We start from the raw sequence: 27,420 nt of genomic DNA on the forward strand, positions 1-27,420 counted from the left end.
AGCCTAGATGCCAGATTTTCTGTGAAACCTGAAAGTTTAAGCAGACTGAAGTTCCTGCAAAGCATCAGTTGGCTGAGACTGAGTAGAGGCAGCCCTCCTTGGATGGGGCTGGCCTAATGTACCTGTAGTCTGTATTATCCCTTTCAGTATTTTACCTTCTGATACTTGTTTTAAAAATTAGACCAAGTTCCAAATAGTCCTGAAGTGTTTTCCTAGAATCTTGGGGCCCCCGATCTCAATCACATTTAATACAAAACACCTATTACTTATATCCTTCATCTGCAATTAATCATGTGTTACTTTATTGATGAAGAGGCTTTGAGGCGGAGCAGAGGGCACTCAGAAAACTTTACAGGATGACAATGATAATTATAGGTTATTCATGCAACCAAAATTTGTTCTGTTCCTGCTTTGGGGATTTCCAGACCACCCAGACAATATTCTTGACATAGTGCCAGGCACCAAGGTAAGCAATTCCCAAACACGATCCCATTTACTCTTTCCAACAATGCTGTGAAGTAGGTAATATCCCATTTTATAAATGAGGAAGCAGGGGCAGACCAGGGTTCTAAACCAAGTATGTTTGACTCCAAATCTTGTAGTCTAGTCTTTTGAATTACTGGATGAATTCATTCTTATTATCACTGCCGTGATCCAGATCTACTTCTTAGCTTTGAAGTTCAAGAAGCTTGATTTTTCTCACCGCACTCTGAATTGATCAGCCAACAAAGACTAATTCATAGGAACTAAACTTCAAGGGACTTACATCTTGATCAAAATGTCACCTTATTGTTTTACAACATAGATGTTCATGTTAAATCAATAATACATTCTCTTTTGTAATCTTCAACGCTTCAGAGGCTAAGTCATAACTGAAAGTGGCTTAGTAAACAAGGTATCAGTACAGAAGAAATTAATAGAATGATTTTACTGATTTGTTCATCCAACTATCCAACTGACTGTGCTATATAAGAATCTATCAAGGTACTAGACCAGTACAAGGCCATCCACCTATTCAGGTGCCCCACACACACCATGCCCTCTCCCCACCCCGTCTCCTTCAGATCAGATCAGATCAGTCGCTCAGTCCGACTCTTTGGGACCCCATGAATTGCAGCACGCCAGGCCTCCCTGTCCATCACCAACTCCCGGAGTTCACTGAGACTCACATCCATCGAGTCAGTGATGCCATCCAGCCATCTCATCCTCTGTCGTCCCCTTCTCCTCCTGCCCCCAATCCCTCCCAGCATCAGAGTCTTTTCCAATGAGTCAACTCTTCGCATGAGGTGGCCAAAGTGCTGGAGTTTCAGCTTTAGCATCATTCCTTCCAAAGAAATCCCAGGGCTGATCTCCTTCAGAATGGACTGGTTGGATCTCCTTGCAGTCCAAGGGACTCTCAAGAGTCTTCTCCAACACCACAGTTCAAAAGCATCAATTCGTCGGCACTCAGCCTTCTTCACAGTCCAACTCCCACATCCATACATGAAAAGCCTATCGTGGCAAACCCTTATGTTTTGGGATCTTCTCTAGATTCCATAAAGACTACCATCTCCCTTTCTGTTATTACTATTTGCTTTCTTCAGTTGTAACTGATTAGGCTACAACTTTTTACACCTATTCAGATTTAATTTCCAGAGCTTACTTTTGCTTCTTTTGAACTTGAAAAGTATTCCGTTTTCTAAGGGAACTATGACAAATAGCTAAACTGATTTATTTTATACTTATTTGGTTTTTTAATTCTCATCTTTCTGGGAAATACCTTATAGTAGCCCTTATGCACTGCCTTAGGTGTCCCATTTCTATTTCGCTTTGTAGATGCTTATGCTTTGTCTTCCTAACCAGATTGTAACCAGTTTGAGGGCAGTAACAGCAATAATATCTTTGAAGAGCTTTACTCTCTGTTCCCATTTTATTTACAAAAGCATCTAGCAAAATCATTCATGCTATTATTTATCACATGCTTTTATTTTTTTCTTTTACAAAGGGTGAAAACCGAAGTTAGGAGAAGTAAATTGACCTACCCAAGTTTATAAAATTAGTCAGTGGTAAAACCAGGTTCTTGTCCCAGTTCTTGCAGTCTGCTCATCACACTTTCTCTGAACATCACACTGTTCATCACATAAGGCTGCTTCTGTGTGCTCATGCTTAATATCTCTTCTGTGCCCCCACAATACCAGATTGTAAATATTGAATAAATAATCACAGGTTTTGTTTGTAATTATAAGCCAATGAGTCTTAATTCTTACTATTTGTTTGTTAACATATTAACTATACATCTCAATAATGCAAATGGTTATTATCTGATATTGTTTCAGATGAGCATGTCTCAATATATGACCAGTGGCACAACAGCATTAGAGTCACCTAGACTGCCTGTCAAAATTGCGGATTCCTAAGTTTTCTCCAGTTCTGTTGAATGAAACTTCTAGGGGTAGAGCCCAGAAACACATATTTCAATAGGCTTTTCAGCTAAGAGTTAATCACACTGACATTTGACAATCACTGTTCCAAATAAAAATAATGAGGGATAGGGTGAATGTAAAATACGAGGTTCTCTTGGAAAGCTGATAATGGTGGTTAAAAAGAATGAGGACAGATAAAGGAAAGCTTTTACTATCAGGCCAACTCATGATATTTAGTGGTTAAGGAAGTGCCTTTAAAGGTTTTTCAGCAGTAGGAGGAAATAATAAAAGCACTGCTTATCTAGAAATATACATAATGTACTCAAAGGAAAAGAAATCATAGCGAAATCAGTTAGCAAGTTTATTCCAACACACTCAGTAACCTAGGACAGCAGAGAGAATGGAAAGCAAAGCTTGAATAAAACACTGAAGAAACAGTCATATTCTGACTTGACTTCCACTTCTAGCAATTTATCTGATGGATTTAATTATATGTACAGTTATAGAGATTCAATTCCAAGGACATTGATCACAGTGAAGTTCATAATAAACAATGAAAATGATCTAAATATCTAAGAAACAGGTATTGTTCAGCCATATATTAGGATATTATTAAGTCACTAAGAATGTTGCTGATGACTGGATATTAATGCATAAAGATGTTTATGATATATTGATAAATGAAACAAATGGTTCACTTCAGTTCAATTCAGTCGCTCAGTCGTGTCCAACTCTTTGTGACCCCATGAATTGCAGCACACCAGGCCTCCCTGTCCATCACCAAGACCCAGAGTTCATTCAGACTCACATCCATCGAGTCAATGATGCCATCCAGCCATCTCATCCTCTGTCATCCACTTCTCCTCCTGCCCCCAATCCGTCCCAGCATCCGGGTCTTTTCCAATGAGTCAACTCTTCGCATGAGGTGGCCAAAGTACTGGAGTTTCAGCTTTACCATCATTCCTTCCAAAGAAATCCCAGGGCTGATCTCCTTCAGAATGGACTGGTTGGATCTCCTTGCAGTCCAAGGGACTCTCAGGAGTCTTCTCCAACACCACAGTTCAAAAGCATCAATTCCTCGGTGCTCAGCCTTCTTCAGAGTCCAACTCTCACATCCATACATGACCACTGGAAAAACCATAGCCTTGACTAGACAGACCTTTCTTGGCAAAGTAATGTCTCTGCTTTTGAAGATGCTATCTAGGTTGGTCATAACTTTCCTTCCAGGGAGTAAGCGTCTTTTAATTTCATGGCTGAAGTCACCATCTGCAGTGATTTTGGAGCCCAAAAACATAAAGTCTGACGCTGTTTCCACTGTTTCCCCATCTATTTCCCATGAAGTGATGGGACCAGATGCCATGATCTTCGTTTTCTGAATATTGAACCTTAAGCCAACTTTTCCACTCTCCTCTTTCACTTTCATCAAGAGGCTTTTTAGTTCCTCTTCACTTTATGCCATAAGAGTGGTGTCATCTGCATATCTGAGGTTATTGATATTTCTCCCGGCAATCTTGATTCCAGCTTGTGTTTCTTCCAGTCCAGCATTTCTCATGATGTACTCTGCATATAAGTTAAATAAGCAGGGTGACAATATACAGCCTTGATGTACTCCTTTTCCTGTTTGGAACCAGTCTGTTGTTCCATGTCCAGTTCTAACTGTTGCTTCCTGACCTGCATACAGATTTCTCAAGAGGCAATAAGGTAGTCTGGTATTCCCATCTCTTTCAGAATTTTCCACAGTTTATTGTGATCCACACAGTCAAAGGCTTTGGCATAGTCAATAAAGCAGAAATAGATGTTTTTCTGGAACTCTCTTGCTTTTTCCCTGATCCAGCAGATGTTGGCCATTTGATCTCTGGTTCCTCTGCCTTTTCTAAAACCAGCTTGAACATCTGGAAGTTTATGGTTCACGTATTGCTGAAGCCAGGCTTGGAGAATTTTGAGCATTACCTTACTAGCATGTGAGATGAGTGCAATTGTGCGGTAGTTTGAGCATTCTTTGGCATTGCCTTTCTTTGGGATTGGAATGAAAACTGACCTTTTCCAGTCCTGTGGCCACTGCTGAGTTTTCCAAATTTGCTGGCATATTGAGTGCAGCACTTTCACAGCATCATCTTTCAGAATTTGAAATAGCTCAACTGGAATTCCATCACCTCTACTAGCTTTGTTTGTAGTGATGCTTTCTAAGGCCCACTTGACTTCACATTCCAGGATGTCTGGCTCTAGGTGAGTGATCACACCATCGTGATTATCTGGGTTGTGAAGATCTTTTTTGTACAGTTCTTCTGTGTATTCTTGCCACCTGTTCTTAATATCTTTTGCTTCTGTTAGGTCCATACCATTTCTGTCCTTTATCGAGCCCATCTTTGCATGAAATGTTCTCTTGGTATCTCTAATTTTCTTGATGAGATCTCTGCTGCTGCTGCTGCTAAGTCGTTTCAGTCATGTCTGACTGTGTGTGACCCCATAGATAGCAGCCCACTAGGCTCCTCTGTCCCTGGGAGTCTCCAGGCAAGAATACTGGAGTGGGTTGCCATTTCCTTCTCCAATGCATGAAAATGAAAAGTGAAAGTGAAGTCATTCAGTCGTGCCCGACTCTTAGCGACCACATGGACTGCAGCCTACCAGGCTCCTCCGTCCATGGGATTTTCCAGGCAAGAGTACTGGAGTGTAGTGCCATTGCCTTCTCCAAGAGATCTCTAGTCTTTCCCATTCTGTTGTTTTCCTCTATTTCTTTGCATTGATCTCTGAGGAAGCCTTTCTTATCTCTTCTTGCTGTTCTTTTGAACTCTGCATTCAGATGCTTATGTCTTTCCTTTTCTCCTTTGCTTTTCACGTCTCTTCTTTTCACAGCTATTTGTAAGGCCTCCCCAGACAGCCATTTAGCTTTTTTGCATTTCTTTTTCTTGGGGATGGTCTTGATCCCTGTCTCCTGTACAATGTCATGAACCTCAGTCCATAGTTCATCAGGCACTTTATCTATCAGATCTAGGCCCTTAAATCTATTTCTCACTTCCACTGTATAATCATAAGGGATTTGATTTAGGTCATACCTGAATGGTCTAATGGTTTTCCCTACTTTATTTAATTTCAGTCTGAATTTGGCAATAAGGAGTTCATGATCTGAGCTACAGTCAGCCTCTGGTCTTGTTTTTGCTGACTGTATAGAGCTTCTCCATCTTTGGCTGCAAAGAATATAATCAATCTGATTTCGGTGTTGACCATCTGGTGATGTCCATGTGTAGAGTGTTCTCTTGTGTTGTTGGAAGAGGGTGTTTGTTATGACCAGTGCATTTTCTTGGCAAAACTCTATTAGTCTTTGCCCTCCTTCATTCCGTATTTCAAAGCCAAATTTGCCTGTTACTCCAGGTGTTTCTTGACTTCCTACTTTTGCATTCCAGTCCCCTATAATGAAAAAGACATCTTTTTTGGGTGTTAGTTCTAAAAGGTCTTGTAGGTCTTCATAGAACCCTTCAACTTCAGCTTCTTCAGCATTACTGGTTGGGGCATAGACTTAGATTACTGTGATATTGAATGGTTTGCCTTGGAAACGAACAGAGATCATTCTGTTGTTTTTGAGATTGCATCCAAGTACTTGATTTTGGACTCTTTTGTTGACCATGATGGCTACTCTATTTCTTCTGAGGGACTCCTGCCCGCAGTAGTAGATATAATGGTTGTCTGAGTTAAATTCACCCATTCCAGTCCATTTTAGCTCGCTGATTCCTAGAATGTCGACATTCACCCTTGCCATCTCTTGTTTGACCAATTTGCCTTGATTCATGGACCTAACATTCCAGGTTCTTATGCAATATTGCTCTTTACAGCATCGGACCTTGCTTCTATCACCAGTCACATCCACAACTGGGGATTGTTGTTGCTTTGGCTCCATCCCTTCATTCTCTCTGGAGTTATTTCTCCACTGATCTCCATAACATATTGGGCACCTACTGACCTGGGGAATTCCTCTTTCAGTATGCTATCATTTTGCCTTTTCATACTGTTCATGGGGTTCTCAAGGCAAGAATACTGAAGTGGTTTGCCATTCCCTTCTCCAGTGGACCACATTCTGTCAGATCTCTCCACCATGACCTGCCTGTCTTGGGTTGCCCCACGGGCATGGCTTAGTTTCATTGAGTTCAACAAGGCTGTGATCCTAGTGTGATTAGATTGACTAGTTTTCTGTGAGTATGGTTTCAGTGTGTTTGCCCTCTGATGCCCTCTTGCAACACCTACCATCTTACTTGGGTTTCTCTTACCTTTTGCTCCAGCAAAGCGCAGCCATTGCTCCTTACCTTGGACGAGGGGTATCTCCTCACCGCCACCCTTCCTGACCTTCAACGTGGGATAGCTCCTCTAGGCCCTCCTGCGCCCACACAGCCACTGCTCCTTGGAGGTGGGGTTGGTCCTCCAGGCTGCTGCCCCTGGCCTCGGGCGTGGGGTTGCTCCTCCTGGCCTCCGCCCCTGGCCTAGAATAGTCTAATTCTTGTTTACAAAAATATGTAAGTGTTCAGACTCCTAGAAAAGTTTGGGAAGAATAAATGTACAATAAAGTATCACTAGTGTTATTTCTGACATTTCATTCCACATAATTCGATGAAGGGTGTTTTTTATTTTCCTCTTTTTCCTTGTTTTCTAATTTTTGGAAGATGAATATGCTTTGGGTTTGTACTAAAAAAAAAAGGCAGAGTTAATTATTTCTTTAAGCATTTATGTTAAAAAATAGGACTTGATAATGAGGAAACTAAAACAAAACTATATGAATGTTTTAAGCCTGGGTAACAGAGACTGATACTAACATGAAAAATGGAGGAAAGACAAGAGCAAAAGAGCATTTTGAAACTGGTATTACATACATATCTCAAGGGAGAGTATATAGAAAAATAGCCAAAAAATTAACTTTAGAGCAGTGTGGAGTTCTGGGAGAATAATAAAAAATAACACTGGCTGTAGAAGATGAACTTAGAAAATTTTTGTCTTGCTGAGATTTATTTATTAGCAGTAGGGATGAGGAGGGGAGGCTTCCACTAATGCTACAACAGTAATTCTCAAACTTTATCATGTACCAGAATCACCTGGAGATCTTGTTAAAACTAACCTCTTGTTGCTGGTGTCTACACCTTGATTCTATAATCTGGGGGGAAATAGAGAATTTATTTTTAAATCTTTTTATTTATTATTTTTGGCTGTGCTGAGTCTTTGTTGCTGTATGCAGACTTTTCTCTAGGTGTGGAGTGCAGGGGCTACTCTCTAGTTTGCAGTGGCGCAGGCTTCTCACTGTGGTGGCTTCTGTTGTAGAGCATAGGCTCCAGGGCACGGGCTCAGCAGTTGCAGCACATGGGCTTAGTTGCTCCATGGCATGTGGACTCTTCCCAGACTGCCAGGGATGGAAACCATGTCCCCTGTATTGGCAGGCAGCTTCTTAACCACTGAACCACCAAGGAAGTCTGAGAATTTGCATTTTTAACAAGAAGCTCTATACCAGCAAAAACAAGATCAGGAGCTGACTGTAGCTCAGATCATGAACTCCTTATTGCCAAATTCAGACTGAAATTGAATAAAGTGGAGAAAACCACTAGATCATTCAGGTATGACCTAAATCAAATCCCTTATGACTATACAGTGGAAGTGAGAAATAGACTTAAGGGACTAGATCTGATAGACAGAGTGCCTGATGAACTATGGATGGAAGTTCGTGACATTGTACAGGAGACAGGGATCAAGACCATCCCCAAGAAAAAGACATGCAAAAAAGCAAAATGGCTGTCTGGGGAGGCCTTACAAATAGCTGTGAAAAGAAGGGAAGATATACCTATTTGAATGCAGAGTTCCAAAGAATACCAAGGAGAGATAAGAAAGCCTTCCTCAGCGATCAATGCAAAGAAATAGAGGAAAACAATAGAATGGGAAAGACTAGAGATCTCTTCAAGAAAATTAGAGATACCAAGGGAGTATTTCATGCAAAGACAGGCTTAATAAAAGACAGAAATGGTAGGGACCTAACAGAAGCAGAAGATATTAAGAAGAGTTGGCAAGAATACACAGAAGAACTGTACAAAAAAGATCTTCACAACCCAGATAATCACGATGGTGTGATCACTCACCTAGAGCCAGACATCCTGGAATGTGAAGTCAAGTGGGCCTTAGAATGCATCACTACGAACAAAGCTAGTAGAGGTGACGGAATTCCAGTTGAGCTATTTCAAATTCTGAAAGATGATGCTGTGAAAGTGCTGCACTCAATATGCCAGCAAATTTGGAAAACTCAGCAGCGGCCACAGGACTGGAAAAGGTCAGTTTTCATTCCAATCCCAAAGAAAGGCAATGCCAAAGAATGCTCAAACTACCGCACAATTGCACTCATCTCACATGCTAGTAAAGTAATGCTTAAAATTCTCCAAGCCACGTTTCAGCAATAAGTGAACTGTGAACTTCCAGATGTTCAAGCTGTTTTTAGACAGAGATCAAATTGCCAACATCTGCTGGATCATGGAACAAGCAAGAGAGTTCCAGAAAAACATCTATTTCTGCTTTATTGACTATGCCAAAGCCTTTGACTGTGTGGATCACAATAAACTGTGGAAAATTCTGAAAGAGATGGGCATACCAGACCACCTGACCTGCCTCCTGAGAAATTTGTATGCAGGTTAGGAACAAGAGTTAGAACTGGACATGGAACAACAGACTGGTTCCAAATAGGAAAAGGAGTACGTCAAGGCTGTATATTGTCACCCTGCTTATTTACCTTATATTCAGAGTACATCATGAGAAATGCTGGGCTGGATGAAGCACAAGCTGGAATCAAGATTGCCGGGAGAAATATCAATAACCTCAGATACGCAGATGATACCACCCTTACGGCAGAAAGTGAAGAACTAAAGAGCCTCTTGATTAAAGTGAAAGAGGAGAGCAAAAAAGTTGGTTTAAGGCTCAATATTCAGAAAACGAAGATCATGGCATCTGGTCCCATCACTTCATGGGAAATAGATGGGGAAACAGTGGAAACAGTGGCTGACTTTATTTTTGTGGGGGCTCCAAAATCACTGCAGATGGTGACTGCAGCCATGAAATTAAGAGACACTTACTCCTTGGAAGGAATGTTATGACCAACTTGGACAGCTTATTGAAAAGCAGAGACATTACTTTGTCAACAAATGTCTGTCTAGTCAAGGCTATGGTTTTTGGAGCCAAAGGCTATGGTTTTTGGACTATAGCCAAGGCTATGGTTTTTGGACTATAGTTGGAGTATAAAGAAAACTGAGCGCCAAAGAATTGATGCTTTTGAACTGTGGTGTTGGAGAAGACTCTTGAGAGTCCCTTGGACTGCAAGGAGATCGAAGAACTCCATCCTAAAGCAGATCAGTCCTGGGTGTTCATTGGCAGGACTGATGTTGAAGCTGAAACTCCTAATGTGAAGAGCTGACTCACTGGAAAGGATCCTGATGCTGGGAAAGATTAGGGGCAGGAGGAGAAGGGGACGAGAGAGGATGCGATGGTTGGATGGCATCACTGACTCGATGGACATGGGTTTGGGTGAACTCCGGGAGTTGGTGATTGTAGGGAGGCCTGGCGTGCTGCGATTCATGGGGTTGCAAAGAGTCGGGCACGACTGAGTGACTGAACTGGACTGAACAGGAATCCAAGTGATGTTGGTACTGCTAATCCCCAAACCATATTTTGGGAACAGTCATATTAGAATTGAGAGAGATCAGGTAAATTGTTGGGTTGACAGGGTAGAAGTTTGAGGAGAGAAGTCTAAGGAATGAGATATGTGTGCATGCATGCTCAGTCGCTCAGTCATGTTGGATTCTGCAACCCTATGGGCTGTAGCCTGCCCAACTCCTCTGTTCATGGGATTTCCCAGGCTGAATACTGGAGTGGGTTGCCATTTTCTTTTCCGGGGGCTCTGGAACCCTGGGATCCAACCTGTGTCTTCTGTATCTCCTGCATTGCAGACAGGTTCTTTACTGCTGAGCCATCAGGGAGGCCAGGAGATATACTTGAGCCAATTAAAAAAAAAAACAACAAACTGAACTAGATGAACAGAGCCACTTCCAAAGCCCCTTTCTCATGAGGCAGAAGAGTTTTGATCACAGAGGAGCAAGGTGCACTAGGCAAGGGAACTGGGCTGGAATTGTACACCAAGAAGGAGCTGGTGTGTAGGGAATTAAAAAAAAACAAAAACAAACCTTAACATCTGGTGTAATACCAGGGGAACAAGGATTCTGAATTGAAGGTGATGGACTCTATTCCTTTAATTCACTCCTGGTGAAACCTATCTGGACTCATATTTAGGTCCCACTTTTTAAAAAGTCTACATAAGTAAAATTGAGAGAAGTTTTATTAATGCTGTAGCACATTAGAGCTACAATAAAAGGGAAAAGAAGGTCACTTCCCTCCGGTCACCATCATGCATCTTGAACACCACCAGAACAGACTAGCATCTGGTGAAACAGCATGTAGTAGAAGCAGCACCTGGTAGAATATCATAGGATTGGATTTGTTTCTGAACAGGTGTGGGACTCCTCATGGGGGCTCTCAGAAATAATTAAATAGGGGATGTACTTTACAGGAGGCTGGAATTTCTGCATAGTCACTCAAGGGCCAGAGCCAGGGCAATTTGAATTACATGGAAACCCTTGAATTTAACTCAGAATTTTATCACTCTATCTTGTGTAAAATGCTAAGAAGAGCAAAGGTATACATGTCTTGTACCTGTGCAGTAATCAGAGCCAATTTTGACTCAACTAACAATAAAGAACCACTGCATTATTTTTAGTAGAATCCACAAAATAAAACCAAGATGTTTAAACTATAGCTCTGATAGGTTTATGCAGGATAAGGTGAGGAAGACAGAATCATAGACTGGGGAATAACTAAAATGCTGCTAGATTCTAGTAGAAAAATGCTAAGGACTCAGTGAGAAAGTGACTATACATAAATGAACTAGTAAAGGGGTATACAATATCAGCAAGACTTGAGAGATGCTGCTGCTGCTGCTGCTAAGTTGCTTCAGTCGTGTCCGACTCTGTGCCACCCCATAGACAGCAGCCCACCAGGCTCTGCTCTCCCTGGGATTCTCCAGGTAAGAACACTGGAGTGGGCTGCCATTTCCTTCTCCATTGCGTGAAAGTGAAAAGTGAAAGTGAAGTCGCTCAGTCACCGCGGACTCGTGGCGACCCCATGGACTGTAGCCCACCAGGCTCCTCCATCCATGGGATTTTCTAGGCAAGAGTACTGGAGTGGCTTGCCATTGCTGAGATAATAGTAAATAAATTTGTGTAAAAGCCAGATATAGCATCAATTTTTTCTGTTATGGTAGCTAGAAAAGCCATGATCTAACTATGAAAAACAGATAATTTTAAAAGAATTATCATTCTGATGATAAAGATGAATTTATTTCCCAAGCAGGAATAAAGACACAGACGTGGAGAACAAACAAATGGATACCAAAGGGGAAAGGGAGAGAGGTGACATTAATTGGGAGATTGGGATTGATATATTTATACTACTATGTATAAAATAGATAAATAATAAGAAACTACTGCATAGCACAGGGAAACTCTACTCAGTGCTCTGTGGTGACTTAATAGGGAAGGAAATCCAAAAAAGACAGGATATATGTATATGTATAGCTGATTCACTTTGCTGTACAGCAGATATTAACACAACATTGTAAAGCAATTATACTCCAATGAAAATTAATTTAAAAAGAAAAAAACTATTATTTTGAGAGTAAGAGATATATTTTTTAGATTTCTTAAGGCTGAAGTAATAATCAGCCTGTGATTTTAATCAGGAGAGTGTAGTTTAATTACTCCTTCATTATCTCACACTAAAAGATTTTTTTTCTTATCTGAATCTTTTTAAGTTACTGCTTATACCACTCCTTCAGTATTAACTATTAATTAACTTGTATTCTTAATGACCAATTCACGTGAATGTCTTACTTCTCAAAGTAGATTTTGCTGTCCTACAGAATAAAACCAATGTTTTACACTATATCTCACACTCTCTGGTACTATATCCCTATATCTCACACTCTCTGGCACTACCAATAACTCCATACTAACTAAATGATACTATTTTATAGTATATGGTTCAAACATCCTTTGAAAAATATAAAGGATACATTAAAAATTATGATCAGTATTCTAAGACATGAACTAGAAGGAACTCTTGGACATTAAATATACAATAGTGTCAATAAGTAATGCATCAAAAAGAATTGAAAGATAAATTTGAGTAAATCTCTTAGAAAGCAGAACAAAAAGATAAATACAATTAGAGAAAAGATAAGATTAATAAAAAAAAGGAAAAAGACATTTCCCAGACCTGAAGGATGTGTCTCTACATTGAATGTGATCACCAAATACCCAGTGCAATGAATAAAGCAAGACCCACGCAGAGGTACATCGAATACTGAAATGGTGGAACACCAAGAAGAAAGAGATCAAGTAAATGTCAGAGAGAAGAAACAGATTATATACAGAGGTTTCAGAATCTAATAGTATCAGACTACTCTATAATCACCTGGAAGCTAGAAGACAGTTTCTCATCAACTAAAATGAATAAAAAGTATCTCCAATGCTGAGTTTTATATTCCAGCCAAACTATATGAAATAAAGGTAGAATAAAGGTCTAGCTATTTTCAGACAAATATGACCTACAAAAATATGCTTCTTATGCACTCTTTCTCAGGAAACTGAGAATATATTCCACCAAATCAAGGAAACAGGAAGACAGGAGATCCAAGAAAGAAAGGAATCAACATAGAAGAGAGGAAGAAGCAATTCCTAAAACAACAAAAAAAAGAAATCCCAGGATGACAGCTGCTCAGCAGGCCTATAAAACAACAAGTCCAGATCAGAGCAGAAGTGAGTGTTCAGGAAAGATGTACACAAGATTAAAATGGGTCTGAGAAATAACATGATATGGTTGACAGTACTGGTAACTCTGGCTGAGTTAGTGGTAAGCCCAAGTAAGACGGTAGGTGTTGTAAGAGGGCATCAGAGGGCAGACACACTGAAACCATACTCACAGAAAACTAGTCAGTTTAATCACACTAGGACCACAGCTTTGTCCAACTCAATGAAACTACGCCATGCCCATGGGGCAACCCAAGGTGGATGGGTCATGGTGGAGAGATCTGACAGAATGTGGTCCACTGGAGAAGGGAATGGCAAACCACTTCAGTATTCTTGCCTTGAGAACCCCATGAACAGTATGAAAAGGCAAAATGATAGCATACTGAAAGAGGAAATCCCCAGGACATTAGGTGCCCAATATGCTACTGGAGATAAGAACTGACTCACTGGAAAAGACTCTGATGCTGGGAGGGATTGGGGGCAGGAGGAGAAGGGGACGGCAGAGGATGAGATGGCTGGATGGCATCACTGACTTGATGGACGTGAGTCTGAGTGAACTCCGGGAGTTGGTGATGGACAGGGAGGCCTGGCGTGCTGCGATTCATGCGGTCGCAAAGAGTTGGACATGACTGACCGACTGAACTGAACTGAACTGAAGAGTTTTAAAGCCAAGCAACAAAATGATAAGGCAATTGTTAATTCCAGGGAAAACAAAACTTTAGCAAAAAAAGTAATCAGAGTCACAGTAAAATACCTGATTTTGTGGTGAATAAATCTAATGCTTTACATTTTGAATACTTTGATCAAAGTTTTGAAAAAAATTGGGAGGTTGGAGCAAAAGGAGGAAAAAATGGTATAAAAAAAAACCCCTAAATCCTCATCTTTATAGGACTAAATCAATAAACAATATCTACAACTTTTAAATGAAGACATCAGAGTATAATCATGTTACTCAGAAATATGGGGATAAGGAGCTAAAGACATCTAGGAGTTGAACGGGGGATAGTTACTGCTCTGTCCCTCCATCAGTGTGGAGGGACAGAGCAGTAACTGATTTTTTACATAAACTATCTGACTTTTGGGTTTTCCTGGTGGCTCAATGATAAAGAACCTGCCCACCAATGTAGGAGATGCGGGTTCCACCCCTGAGTTGGGAGGATCCTCTAGAGAAGGAAATGACACCACCAGTATTCTTGCCGGGAAATACCATGGACAGAGGAATCTGGTGGGCTATAAAACAGCTCATGGGGTCATAAAATGTGGGACAGGACTTAGAGACTAAAATAACTAAATAACAACAACATTTGAATTTTTAGGCTATTGCATCTGTAACCCTGAAAAAAAATTAAAAATTATGGATTAATAATCAGTTTGTTTTTTAAATGATCTATTTTAACTAGATATGCCAATAACCAAAAAAGAATGGGATATTTTCCAGTTTAGTATCTTCTGAGAATTCTCCCTAGATGCTACTCGCCACCTCTCTTAGAAAATACTATGCGCATTTTCACAAACTTAAATAAATATATATATTTGGTCATCTTGATTTATATAATTGCTATGAATAAAAACTGATTCTGTTTTTATTATAGATAAGCTATTAAACTATGCATGTGAACATTTGAAACATACTAATAAAAACTACAAGAGCAAGAAGGTTTAAGTAGCATTTTTGAAAAATGGTGAATGGTCATTATTTGAGATGCACTTTCAAGATTTTTAGCTCTACTGTGGTTTCTGGCCTGTAAAAATGATTCATCCATTCAATTTTTTCATGTAATACACTTTTATAAATATCATTTTTATAATCAAGGCAGCATGCTAACTTCTGAATTTCCCAAAATCTGTAATATTCTCACTTGTACTTAATGATCTTAAATACTGTAAAGTGCTTAATCCAGCAACATGTATCTTAATCTCTTAACATTTGCAATTCTTTTTCAGGGAAAGATTCTAATTTGAACGATAGTATTTATTGCTTATGGATTGACATGGAGACCAAAAACACACAAAACTCCTAAATTCAATATTCTAAAGAAGCTTTCTATTCAGTTCAGTTCAGTTCAGTCGCTCAGTCATGTCCGACTTTTTGCGATCCCATGAATTGCAGCACACCAGGCCTCCCTGTCCATCACCAACTCCCAGAGTTCACTCAAACTCACGTCCATCGAGTCGGTGATGCCGTCTCACCTTCTGTCGTCCCCCTCTCCTCCTGCCCCCAATCCCTCCCAGCATCAAAGTCTTTTCCAATGAGTCAACTCTTCGCATGAGGTGGCCAAAGTACTGGAGTTTCAGCTTTAGCATCATTCCTTCCAAAGAAATCCCAGGGCTGATCTCCTTTAGAATGGACTGGTTGGATCTCCTCGCAGTCCAAGGGACTCTCAGGAGTCTTCTCCAACACCACAGTTCAAAAGCATCAATTCTTCGGCGTTCAGCTTTCTTCACAGTCCAACTCTCACATCCATACATGACGACTGGAAAAACCATAGCCTTGACTAGACGGACCTTTCTTGGCAAAGTAATGTCTCTGCTTTTGAAGATGCTATCTAGGTTGGTCATAACTTTCCTTCCAAGGAGTAAGCGTCTTTTAATTTCATGGCTGCAATCACCATCTGCAGTGATTTTGGAGCCCCCCAAAATAAAGTCTGATACTGTTTCCACTGTTTCCCCATCTATTTCCCATGAAGTAATGGGCTTTCTATTATCTCTTCTAATTTTCCTCTTTGGCAAGAGTTGGATAAGTATCGTAATATTATGCCACTATAAAAAAGGTGGAAGGAACATCATTTCTGCAGGAAATAGCATTTCCCAAGCAAATATCAAAAACGTAGCAATAAGAAAAAACATTAGACAGTAAACAGCAAGAAGATGTGAGCCCTTCTTATTTACCAGGCATCCCTAGTGCCACAGAATCCGGCAATGTAATGGGTACTGAAATATGTTAAATGAGTGAATGAAACACTGCTTAGTAACTTTGTCTATCCTCTCTAATCAAGAGATACAGAAAGACCACATTCTGTTAGATACCAGGAACTGATACATCTGACTAGGAAGGAAGATAGGTCTTGCCATTTCCGGATCCCCATTACCTAAAGAATGTTGAAAGGCAAAAAAAGAAAAAAGCCCCTGTCAGGAACAGATCACAGATAAGAGTAGCACCAGCCTACTTTCTCCTCTCTGAAAACTGAATATCCATAAGAGGAGTAGACTCAATAGAAAACTGACTTTTTCTGACACAGGCACTTCCCACTCCATGCAAAATGAGGCCAAGTTAAAACCGCAAAGACTTGGCTAATGCAAGCACAAGTTAATTTATTATGATTGGCCCAAATCATCCACTTTTTTTTTTTTTAGCCGCGCAGGCCAATATCCACAACCGCACTGACGCCTCATGTAGAGCGAACGTTTTCCCCAGTAGCTGATGAGGAGCAGGGTGTTTCTCAGCCAAAACCGAGAGAGACTGGAAATTGTGCAGTGTAGTGCACCTTGAGTGGATCCCAGCATTTAAAATTTACATTTCGTAAGAAATGCCTTCAATTTTCCATATTACAAGCTGGGGAAACAAATCTCCTGAGCTTTTCAGGGATGAGTTCTTTTCCAAATACTACAACTGCTGCCAACTCCCCATCCGTCAGCCCCAGGCTGAACCACACACGACTCAGGTCTAAGCGGTCACACCCGAGCTGACCGCCTCCTCGCTCGCCTTTAAAGAAGCCGCGCGCGGTCTAGCTGCCCCAGAGTTCAACTTCCGGCCACAAAATGAGAGGATGTTTTTCTCCTGGCCACGCCCTCCTAGCCACGCCCTCCACGCCCCGCGCTGCCCAGAGCGCGCGGGCGCGCCGGCGAGGCGGAGCCCCGTGGGCGGTCGCTGTGAGTGTCCCTTTCACCCGGCGGCGCGCAGGCACGCCCAGGGCCCACGGACAGCGCGGCGGCGCGCGCGCGCTCTCCCGGTGACCTCCCCTGTGACGTGCCTGGCCGAGGCCGCGCAAGGGCGCTGTAGCTGCCAGTGCCGCTGTCATGGCGTCTGAGGCGCTGTCTGAGGAGATCCCGCCGCGGTCTCTTTAGAGCGAGGGGCGGGCGGCTGGGTATGGAGAGCGGCCCCGAGAGCCTGCAACCGCTAGAACATGGAGTGGCCGCCGGGCCAGCGCCAGGGATAGGTTCTCCGCAGGAAGGGCAACAAGAGACCAGGCTCGCCGCTGGGGATGGTCCTGGAGTATGGGCGGCGGAGATCAGCGGCGGGAAGGGGCAGGGGGCGGCGGCCGCCGGGAGGAGCCTCTCGGACTCGGCTTCTCCCGCCGGCTCTCCTCAGGTTCTGATACCCTGCAGCTCGCTCCCGAGCTTGGACTTGAAGGAGAGCGATTTGGAGAGTCCTGCTGCCCAGAAGGAGCCTGTAAGAGGGCAGCACAAGGTGACCGCCTCCCCGGAGACAGCCGAGGCCGGAGCTGACCATGGGCTGGGTCCAGCGGGAGACGGGGGCGCCCGGCCGGATCCCGCCGGCACCTGCCAGGAAGAATCGGCGGCCGCGGGCTCTTCGGAGCCCAGCAGCGGCGGCGGCCTCAGCAGCAGTTGCAGCGACCCGAGCCCTCCTGGGGAATCGCCGAGCCTGGACTCCCTGGAGTCGTTCTCTAACCTACATTCTTTCCCCAGTAGCTCCGAGTTTAATAGTGAGGAAGGAGCTGAGAACAGGGTCCCCGAGGAGGAGGAGGGCGCGGCGGTGTTGCCCGGGGCTGTGCCCCTGTGTGGAGAGGAGGAGGTGGAGGAGGAGGAAGCCCAGGTGCTGGCGGCCTCCAAGGAACGCTTCCCGGGACAGTCTGTCTATCATATCAAGTGGATCCAGTGGAAGGAAGAGAACACACCTATCATCACCCAGAATGAGAATGGCCCCTGCCCTTTACTGGCCATCCTCAATGTTTTGCTTCTGGCCTGGAAGGTACATTCCGCAGCTTCTATTTCCTACACCTTTTGGGGAGGGGTAAAAGAGGGGTGAGAGAGTTGCTGCATTTTCAGCTGATATCTTCTTCCTTTGTTTCCTCATTCATCAATAATCCCCGTTTCTTCCTACACGAAACTCACTCTGAGATTGCCTTGTTTAAGGAATATTCTCATATGTATGTCAGAAAGAACTGCCGGCAACCTAAGATCTCTCTTGTAGCTTTCAACAGCTGTGCCTGATACACTTGAAAACAGCCAGGTCTTAGAGCATCCTAAATCTTTTGATTATTTTTTAACTATATTTTTCTGTTATTCCTTCTTACTGACTTTATCCTATATGCAAAAGCGTGAAGAACTGGACAAAATCATCTTCAGAAGTTATCATCAATCCATTATATCAGGGAGCAAGTTTTGATGGTTATGTTTATGCTCCATTTGGGTGTGGATACTTAAGGACGTGGTAATAGGGAAGATGTGGCCCCTTAGACAAATTCCATTTATGGAAAAGTAATGGCCTGAGACCTAATTACTATAACTTCTTGGTTTTCAAAGACTGTTTTTATTTTATGGATTGTTTTTATTTGCCTCATTTCTTTTACTCTTGTTAAATAGTCTAGCATTATTACCCATAACCACACAGAATGTGTTAAGAGAGCTAAAATTATAATAACAAATAAAAGATACATTCAAGATAAAGGAGCAAAAGAGGGAAGGACCCTTCAAAAGTAACTGTACTGAGGACTCAGGAGTGAGTTACCTGTACATGAAGTGTCTTATTTAAGCTTGCAGTTTTAGAGTGCTGAGAAGATGCATTTTAGAGCACATATTTTACTGTCAAATTGAGAGCTGTATCTATAGATAAAATGTTCCCTAGAAAAAAATAACCTGGATTTTTGTGACCAGTTAGAAAGAAAATCAAGTAAAGGGAATAGTGTTTATGAAATTCCCTCATCTTCCTATCTAGCAAGGGATAATGCAAAAGAAATAAGATTAGAAATCTTACCAGTATCAAGTACATAATGGCACTCAAATGCTTTGAGTGGAGATTGCTTGCTCTTGAAGAGCTGTTGAGCTATTTGGAACTGCAGCATTGACTTCCTTGAAATTACTAAAGAACAATGCAAGACAATATACTGTAAATACTAGGTTATAGGAAGCAGATTGAAATGCATTAGACATCCCAAGAGGGGAAATTTTCCTTTAGTCTGATGTAGTTCCAGAGAGCTTCATGAAATTTTTATATCTTGAAGGAAGCTTTTAAGGAAAAAGTAGGATTTAAAATAACAGAAAAATGGGAATCCTGAGAGAGGAAAGGATATAAACAAAAAGGAATGAAAACAGAATGAATAATACATGTGTGTATGTGTTTTGGATGACAAAAGTAGAAAGTTCATATTGCAAGATAATAGAAAATAAGATTGAAAAGGTGAAGAGCCACTTGATGAAGGACCTTGAATGCTAGACTAAGGAGTTAGATTTCATCCTATAAGCCAAAGTCTCCAATCTGTCTGAAGGAGTAACTGTTTCCTTTAGGCTTTTCTCACTTCCTAGTTTCTACATAGTACTTCAGAAGCTCAAAGGAAAGAGCAAGTGCTGTGGTCTCACATATTTGAGGATAGATGAGCATTGGATTGGTCTTTGAAAGACAGCTTCAAGTGAATGACCGTAACGTTTGGGTTCCCACTTTGTGTGAGATAATAGAATACAGAGATGAGTAAGATGCAAGAGTGCCCTCATGTAGCTTAGTATTGATTCAGAGACAGACATATAAACCATAAACCCAGCACAGTGTGGAATTATGCTATGGAATTACAGAGAAATATGCTATGGAGTTACAGAGTAGAATGTGTCAAGGGAGAGCTTCATAGAAGAGGTAACCTATGTACTGGGTCTGATGGGTGAGTAAATGAAATTCCTTTCAGGCCGAGGGAATAGTGTATTCAAAGATGCTGAAGCAGAAAAAGGTTTGTTCTATTTGGGGATTCCAACCTTGGTTGGACTGCGGCGGAGGAGGAGAAGGAAATGGCAGTAGCAGGAAATAAAATTGATGTTAGGTCAGACTCTTAATGAGAGTCTTTGGTTCTTGCCTTTTTTTTTTTCTACCTTAAGGTTATTGATGCACACAAAAATTACTTAGTAATCGTCAGTGATAGGGAGATGTATTAAGAGAAGCAAGGTTGGATAGAGCAGTGTCCTGAAAGTGAACCAGGGTTTCTGAGGTCAGTACTGTTCAGAATAGTACTTAGTTGTTTTTTGCCTTTTACACTGTCATTCTTTCAGTGTCAATAGAGTTTTCCAAGCTGTATGATGTGTGATGACATCCTTGCCCTGACGGTTAATGGAATGTGTGCTCTGCATTCTTGTGTTTAAAATTTTTCTCAATTTTTATTTTTAGTATAGTAAATGTTGATAGAATCCACTTAAACTAGAGCTTTTTAGGATCCTCAGTGATTTTTTAGGACTGAAGAGGGTCTTGAGACCAAAAAGTTTGAGAAATGCAGTTGTAGAGAAAAATAGTTAAATTAGAGTATAAAAGTTTTCCCCGGTGACTCAGTCAGTAAAGAGTCTGCCTGCTATGCGGAGATCTGGGTTCCATCCCTGGGTTGGGAAGATCTCCTGGAGAAGGAAATGGCAACCCACTCCAGTATTCTTGCCTGGAGAATTCCATGGACAGAGGAGCCTGGTGGGCTAGAGTCCTTGGTCACAAAGAGTCAGGCATGACTGAGTGACTTAACTTTCTTTCAGTGTATGAAGGTAATTGTCAAATTTTAGAGGACCCATCACTAGGCTTGTTTAGACTTTATATATAGTTGATAATAGGAAGCTATTATAAATTATTGGATAAAGGAATGACATAATGAAAGAGATCTTTTCATTTGAGATTAAACTAGAAGTCAGACTGTAGTGAGTGTAGCAACAGGAATTGATGAGATTCACTCTTTTGGATGGGGAATTCTTTGCCCCTTCTCTTTGATGAGGATAGTGCCACACAGCCTAAATGATGAATTGACTACTAACTGGATATAGGAAATTAAGGATGTGATACTTTTTCCAATTTGAGTAATAGAGAATTGCTTGGATCATTCAAAAGATAGAGAATGTGCTTTAGATGGGAAAGTTGATGCAAAGTTTGGTTGTGTCAGATTGGAATTGTCTTACTAACAGCAAGTCATAAAAATATAAATGTTTATTATACCTTCAGAAGAATAGAATGGGCCTCAGAAAAGAGGTCAAAATTATGGGAAAAATTGAGTTGGAGAATTATTGCATAGATTTAAGTATGGTATCTATGAGAATAAATTAATTCTCCATAGTAAATGGTGAACAGTAGTTCTCAGCTATTGGGGAGGGACTTCCCTGGTTGTCCAGTGTCTAAGACTCTGCACTCCCAGTGCAGAGGAGCCCGAGTTCCATCGCTGGTCAGAGAATTAGATCCCACATGCTGCAACTGAGAGTTTGAATGTCGCAACTAAACATACTGCATGCTGCAACTAAAGGTCCTGCATGCCTCAGTGAAGACCCAGCACAGACAAATAAATAAATATAAATAAATAAAGGCGGTGGGGAGAAGGGAATGTAAGCAGTAAAGATGAAAGAGTATAAAATAAACCAGTATAGGCCCAGTTTGAGATGTACATGAGAACTAGAAATGGGACAATGTCATAACAGTTGTCTGGGAGAGAGGCTTAATTTTTATTTTTTTTAAGTGACTTATTGCCAAATGCAACAGCATTAAGGAACTGGTGAAGTAGGAAAGATTGTTGCCAAAAAGGACAGGTTTGAGAATAGGGCATTACAAAGTTAGGATATTGTGGAATCCTCAGAGGTGGTAAAATTCTCTTCAGAGGAAAAGAACAACAATCTCCACCCCCCTCCCACGCCCCCCCCCCCCCCCCCCCCCGAAGTAATGGAAAGAAGATACAAAGACAAGGTTATGTTAATTAAAATGGAGAGAAAAGTGAAAATTGAGGCCTCATTCTCAGTTTTGGCAAAGTAACAGTTGATCTCATCAGTAGTAACTATTGAACTTGCCAGTAATTAAGAGGAGAGGTTGCAAAGTGTGATTTTGTAAGAATATTATGTTGTATTTTAAAGAAGTTCTCATCTCATTGGAAATTATGCCTAGGAATTGAGGCATAAATAGAAAGTTGTAAGTGGCCCTGGCTAAATTGGGGTACTCTGAAAACTTCTAGTATGTCAGTTTTGCTCCTCCCCCCATTAGTTCTCTTATCTCTGGAAACAAGAGCAGGAAGAATGGCTGGTTAGGATTATCAAGTATTGGGTTTTTCAAGGGTTGATTCATTGTGAGTCAGTGGAGTTAAGGGTTGAAAGTAAAAGAGTTGATCATCTTTTTTGGGGGAGAATGAAGCAATGAGAAAAATCAATTTTTTAATTTTTCTGCTAGGGAATTCTCTAGCAGTCCAGTGGTTAGGGCTCTTCACTTCCACTGCAGAGGGCGCAGGTTCTGTCCCTGGTTGGGAAACTTTAAAAAAAAGAAAGAAAGAAATCAATAAACTGAATATATTAGGAGGATTTGAGTGATTCAGAGGAAGGAAGTGCCGTGTTTCTGAGTGAGAGATGACAGGTAAAATTATCAAACATGATAAGTACTGATTTGGAAATGTTGGAGTTTTAATTAGACGTGTTGGTTTAGGACTGATGGAAAATAGATGATCATTAATAATCTGTAAAATAGTTGAGCTGTGATAATCTAGTAAATCAGGAAAGAAGGAAATCTGTTCATTAATTTAATTTGAGCTCAAATTTTCTAATTCTCTTAACTGACACCAGGTAAATTGACTCAAATTTATGTCTTGGAACAAATATTTTCATTTGCTTCTTTAAAAGAGACTGGTTTTGGTTGTTTTTAAATAATTTTTCTTTAGTCTTTCATTTTATCTATCAAAAACAATGCCATTTATAGGTTTACTTGAGGACTGTGACCCAATGAATCAGTTATGTTTATAAAAATCAACAAGTCAGAAGAAATGTAAAATTTACTTTCTTATGATACTGGCCTATACTATAAATGTTGAATCTGAGTGATGGGTATTTGTCATTATGCTGTTATTTTTTCTACTTTTGCATATGATTTAACTTTTGCATTATAAAACATTTTTAAAAGCTTCTGCATTAATATTTTTATATCATGAGACATGTTTAATAACAGAGGGAGTCCCTCCTTTGTCACACTTATGTTTTCTTATAGAAAGAATATAGGTTTAAGGCCCACATACTCAAATATATATATATGTGTATATATATATATAGACATAAGTGAAGTGAAAATCGCTCAGTCATGTCTGACTCTTTGCAACCCCATGGACTATACTGTCCATGGAATTCTCCATGCCAGAATACTGGAGTGGATAGCCTTTCCCTTCTCCAGAGGATCTTCCCAACCCAGGGATCAAACCCAGGTCTCCTGCATTACAGGTGGATTCTTTACCAGCTGAGCCACAAAGGAAATCCATATAGACATATATGTATATGTAACTTATACTGTACTTGTAGTAGAGGACATATAGTATTGTAATACCTAATTGGTATGTAACATGTTAGTGGAAAACTAAATACACTATTCTGATTTAAGATGTGCTTCAATATCTTGTATTTAAGATGTGCACATCTTCTCTCCTGCCTAGCCCTTTTGGGTGGAAAATTCTTCTCTTTTTGCTTAGCAGGAGCTGAAGTGATCTCCCACTCCACATCAAGGGAGGAACACCAGGATTCTTAAGTTTGTTTATATTAGGCGGGTTGCTTCTAGTTTTAGACATTAAATCTAGAAACTGTAAAAGAAGAATTGATATATTTGATTCAGTAAAAAAAGAAAAGAGCTTAAAGTTAAAAAATAGACAAAAATATACCCCTTCGCCCAAAAAACTTCACCAGGAACTAATTCAAAACACACACTACAAACTGAGGGAATTATCCGCAAGACTACTGTATGTGTCTAAGGGCTAATTTCTCAATTTACAAAGAACCCCCATAAAGTAGAAAAGGAACTTCCTTGGTGCCCCAGTAACTAACACTCCATGCTTTCAATGCAGTGGGTACGGGTTACATCCCTGGTCAGGGAACTAGATCCCACAATCTGCCAAATAAATAAATATTTAAAAATAAATAAATTAGAAAGAAAAAGATGAGCAGTGCAATAATAGCAAAGTGAGCAGAAGGCCATTGGCAGAAAATTCAGTGAAGTTCAAATGGACATATCCTCTGTCTCATTATCACCTGCAGAGGCTGTGCTTCTTCCCAGAAAGCTTTTCTCTAGTTCTCCTTCTCTCCTGGTGACTTTTCTTTTCTTGGACCCTTTTCTTGCTTTTGACTAGGTTTTATTTTCTCTTTTTTACTTCCTGACGTATAGGAATATTGTAGCCACACAAATATTCTCATATTCCACTTTTCCTAAAGAAGGTACAAAGCTCTTTTGAGAATTTCCAAGTGTTCAGTTCAGTTCAGTTGAGTTGCTCAGTCGTGTCCGACTCTTTGCCACCCTACGAACTGCAGCACACCAGGCCTCCCTGTCCATCACCAATTCCCGGAGTCCACCCAAACCCATGTCCATTGAGTCCGTGATGCCATCCAGTCATCTCATCCTCTGTCGTACCCTTCTCTTCCTGCCGTCAATCTTTCCCAGCATCAGGGTCTTTTCCAATGAGTCAGCTCTTTGCATCAGGTGGCCAAATTATTGGAGTTTCAGCTTCAACATCAGTCCTTCAAATGAACACCCAGGACTCATCTCCTTTAGGAAGGACTGGTTGGAGTTCCTCACAGTCCAAGGGACTCTCAAGAGTCTTCTCCAATACCACAGTTCAAAAGCATCAATTCTTCGGACTTAGCTTTCTTTATAGTCCAACTCTCACATCCATACATGACTACTGGAAAAACCATAGCCTTTAAAAAATAAAATAAAGATTACCTTAAAAAAAAAAACAAAGATATAAATACCCTCCCAGTAAAAACTGTCAAAGTATTCTTGTTATAATTACCACGTTTTTATATTTAGGTTGGTAAAAAAAAAAAAAAAGAAAAACCATAGCCTTGACTAGACGGACCTTTGTTGGCAAAGTAATGTCTCTGCTTTTTAATATGCTGTCTAGGTTGGTCATAACTTTTCTTCCAAGGAGTAAGTGCCTTTTAATTTCATGCTGCAATAACCATCTACAGTGATTTTGGAGCCCAGAAAAATGAAGTCAGCCACTGTTTCCCCATCTATTTGCCATGAAGTGATGGGACCAGATGCCATAATCTTAGTTTTCTGAATGTTGAGCTTTAAGCCAACTTTTTCCCTCTTCTCTTTCACTTTCATCAAGAGGCTCTTTAGTTCTTCACTTTCTGCCATAAGGGTGGTGTCATCTGCATATCTGAGGTTATTGATATTTCTCCCGGCAGTCTTGATGCCAGCTTATGCTTCATCCAGCCCAGAGTTTCTCATAATGTACTCTGCATATAAGTAAAATAAGTAGGGTGACAATATACAGCCTTGACGTACTCCTTTTCCTATTTGGAACCAGTCTGTTGTTCCATGTCCAGTACTTACTTTTGCTTTCTGACCTGCATACAGATTTCTCAGGAGGCAGGTCAGGTAGTCTGGTATTCCAGTCTCTTTCAGAATTTTCCACAGTTTATTGTGATCCACAGAGTCAAAGACTTTGGCATAGTCAGTAAAGCAGAAATAGATGTTTTTCTGAAACTCTCTTGCTTTTTCCATGATCCAGCGGATGTTGGCAATTTGATCTCTGGTTCCTCTGCCTTTTCTGAAACTGGCTTGAACATCTATAAGTTCATGGTTCACGTATGGCTGAAGCCTGGCTTGGAGAATTTTAAGCATTACTAGCGTGTGAGATGAGTGCAATTGTGCGGTAGTTTGAGGATTCTTTGGGAATGGAATGAAAACTGACCTTTTCCAGTCCTATGGCCACTGCTGAGTTTTCCAAATTTGCTGGCATATTGAGTGCAGTACTTTCACAACATCATCTTTCAGGATTTGAAATAGCTCATCTAGAATTCCGTCACCTCCACTGGCTTTTTTCATAGTCATGCTTCCTAAGGCCCACTTGACTTCACATTCCAGGATGTCTGGCTCTAGGTGAGTGATCACACCATTGTGATTATCTGGGTCGTGAAGATCTTTTGTACAGTTCTGTGTATTCTTGCCACCTCTTCTTAATATCTTCTGCTTCTGTTAGGTCCATACCATTTCTGTCCTTTATTGAGCCATCTTTGCATGAAATGTTCCCTTGGTATCTCTAATTTTCTTGAAGAGATCTCTAGTCTTTCCCATTCTATTGTCTTCCTCTATTTCTTTGCATTGATCGCTGAGGAAGGCCTTCTTGTCTCTCCTTGCTATTCTTTGGAACTCCACATTCAAATGGGTATATCTTTCCTTTTCCCCTTTGCTTTTCGCTTCCCTTCTTTTCACAGCTATTTGAAAGGCCTCCTCAGACAGCCATTTTGCTTTTTTGCATTTCTTTTTCTTGGGGATGGTCTTGATCCCTGTCTCCTGTACGATGTCACAAACTTCCATCCATAGTTCATCAGGCACTCTGTCTATCAGATCTAGTCCCTTAAATCTATTTCTCACTTCCACTGTATAATCATAAGGGATTTGATTTAGGTCATACCTGAATGGTCTAGTGGTTTTCTCCATTTTCTTCAATTTCAGTCTGAATTTGGCAATAAGGAGTTCATGATCTGAGCCACAGTCAGCTCCTGGTCTTGTTTTAGCTGACTGTATAGAGCTTCTCTATCTTTGGCTGCAAAGAATATAGTCAATCTGATTTTGGTGTTGACTATCTGGTGGTGTCCATATGTAAAGTCTTCTCTTATGTTATTGGAAGAGGGTGTTTGCTATGATCAGTGTGTTCTCTTGGCAGAACTCTATTAGCCTTTGCCCTGCTTCATTCTTACTCCAAGGCCAAATTTGCCTGTTACTCCAGGTGTTTCTTGACCTCCTACTTTTGCATTCCAGTCCCCTGTAATGAAAGGACATTTTTTTTGGGTGTTCTAAAAGGTCTTGTAGGTCTTCATAGAACTGTTCAACTTCAGCTTCTTCAGCGTTACTGGTTGGGGCATAGACTTGAATTACTATTATATTGAATGGTTTGCCTTGAAAACAAACAGAGATCATTCTTTCGTTTTTGAGATTGCATCCAAGTACTGCATTTTGGACTCTTTTGTTGACTATCATGGCTACTCCATTTCTTCTAAGGGAT

General features: G+C 40.9%; 1 protein-coding gene across 2 annotated transcripts in view; it reads left to right on the forward strand.

Annotated features, from left to right (window-relative positions):
- The first annotated feature begins 17,120 nt into the window (after positions 1-17,120).
- The window catches only part of MINDY2 (MINDY lysine 48 deubiquitinase 2), an 82,325-nt gene continuing 72,025 nt past the window's right edge, over positions 17,121-27,420 (forward strand). Inside the window, exon 1 of one of the 2 annotated variants that reach the window (XM_025295679.3) lies at positions 17,121-18,200. In XM_025295679.3, the coding sequence (XP_025151464.3) occupies positions 17,358-18,200 (843 nt within the window). In that variant the 5' untranslated portion in view covers positions 17,121-17,357. The remainder of the gene's footprint in view (positions 18,201-27,420) is intronic. The other variant, XM_025295678.3, reaches the window with a different exon arrangement.

This window comes from Bubalus bubalis, chromosome 11 (genome assembly GCF_019923935.1).
Source record: "Bubalus bubalis isolate 160015118507 breed Murrah chromosome 11, NDDB_SH_1, whole genome shotgun sequence".
NCBI classification, from domain to species: Eukaryota; Metazoa; Chordata; class Mammalia; order Artiodactyla; family Bovidae; genus Bubalus; species Bubalus bubalis.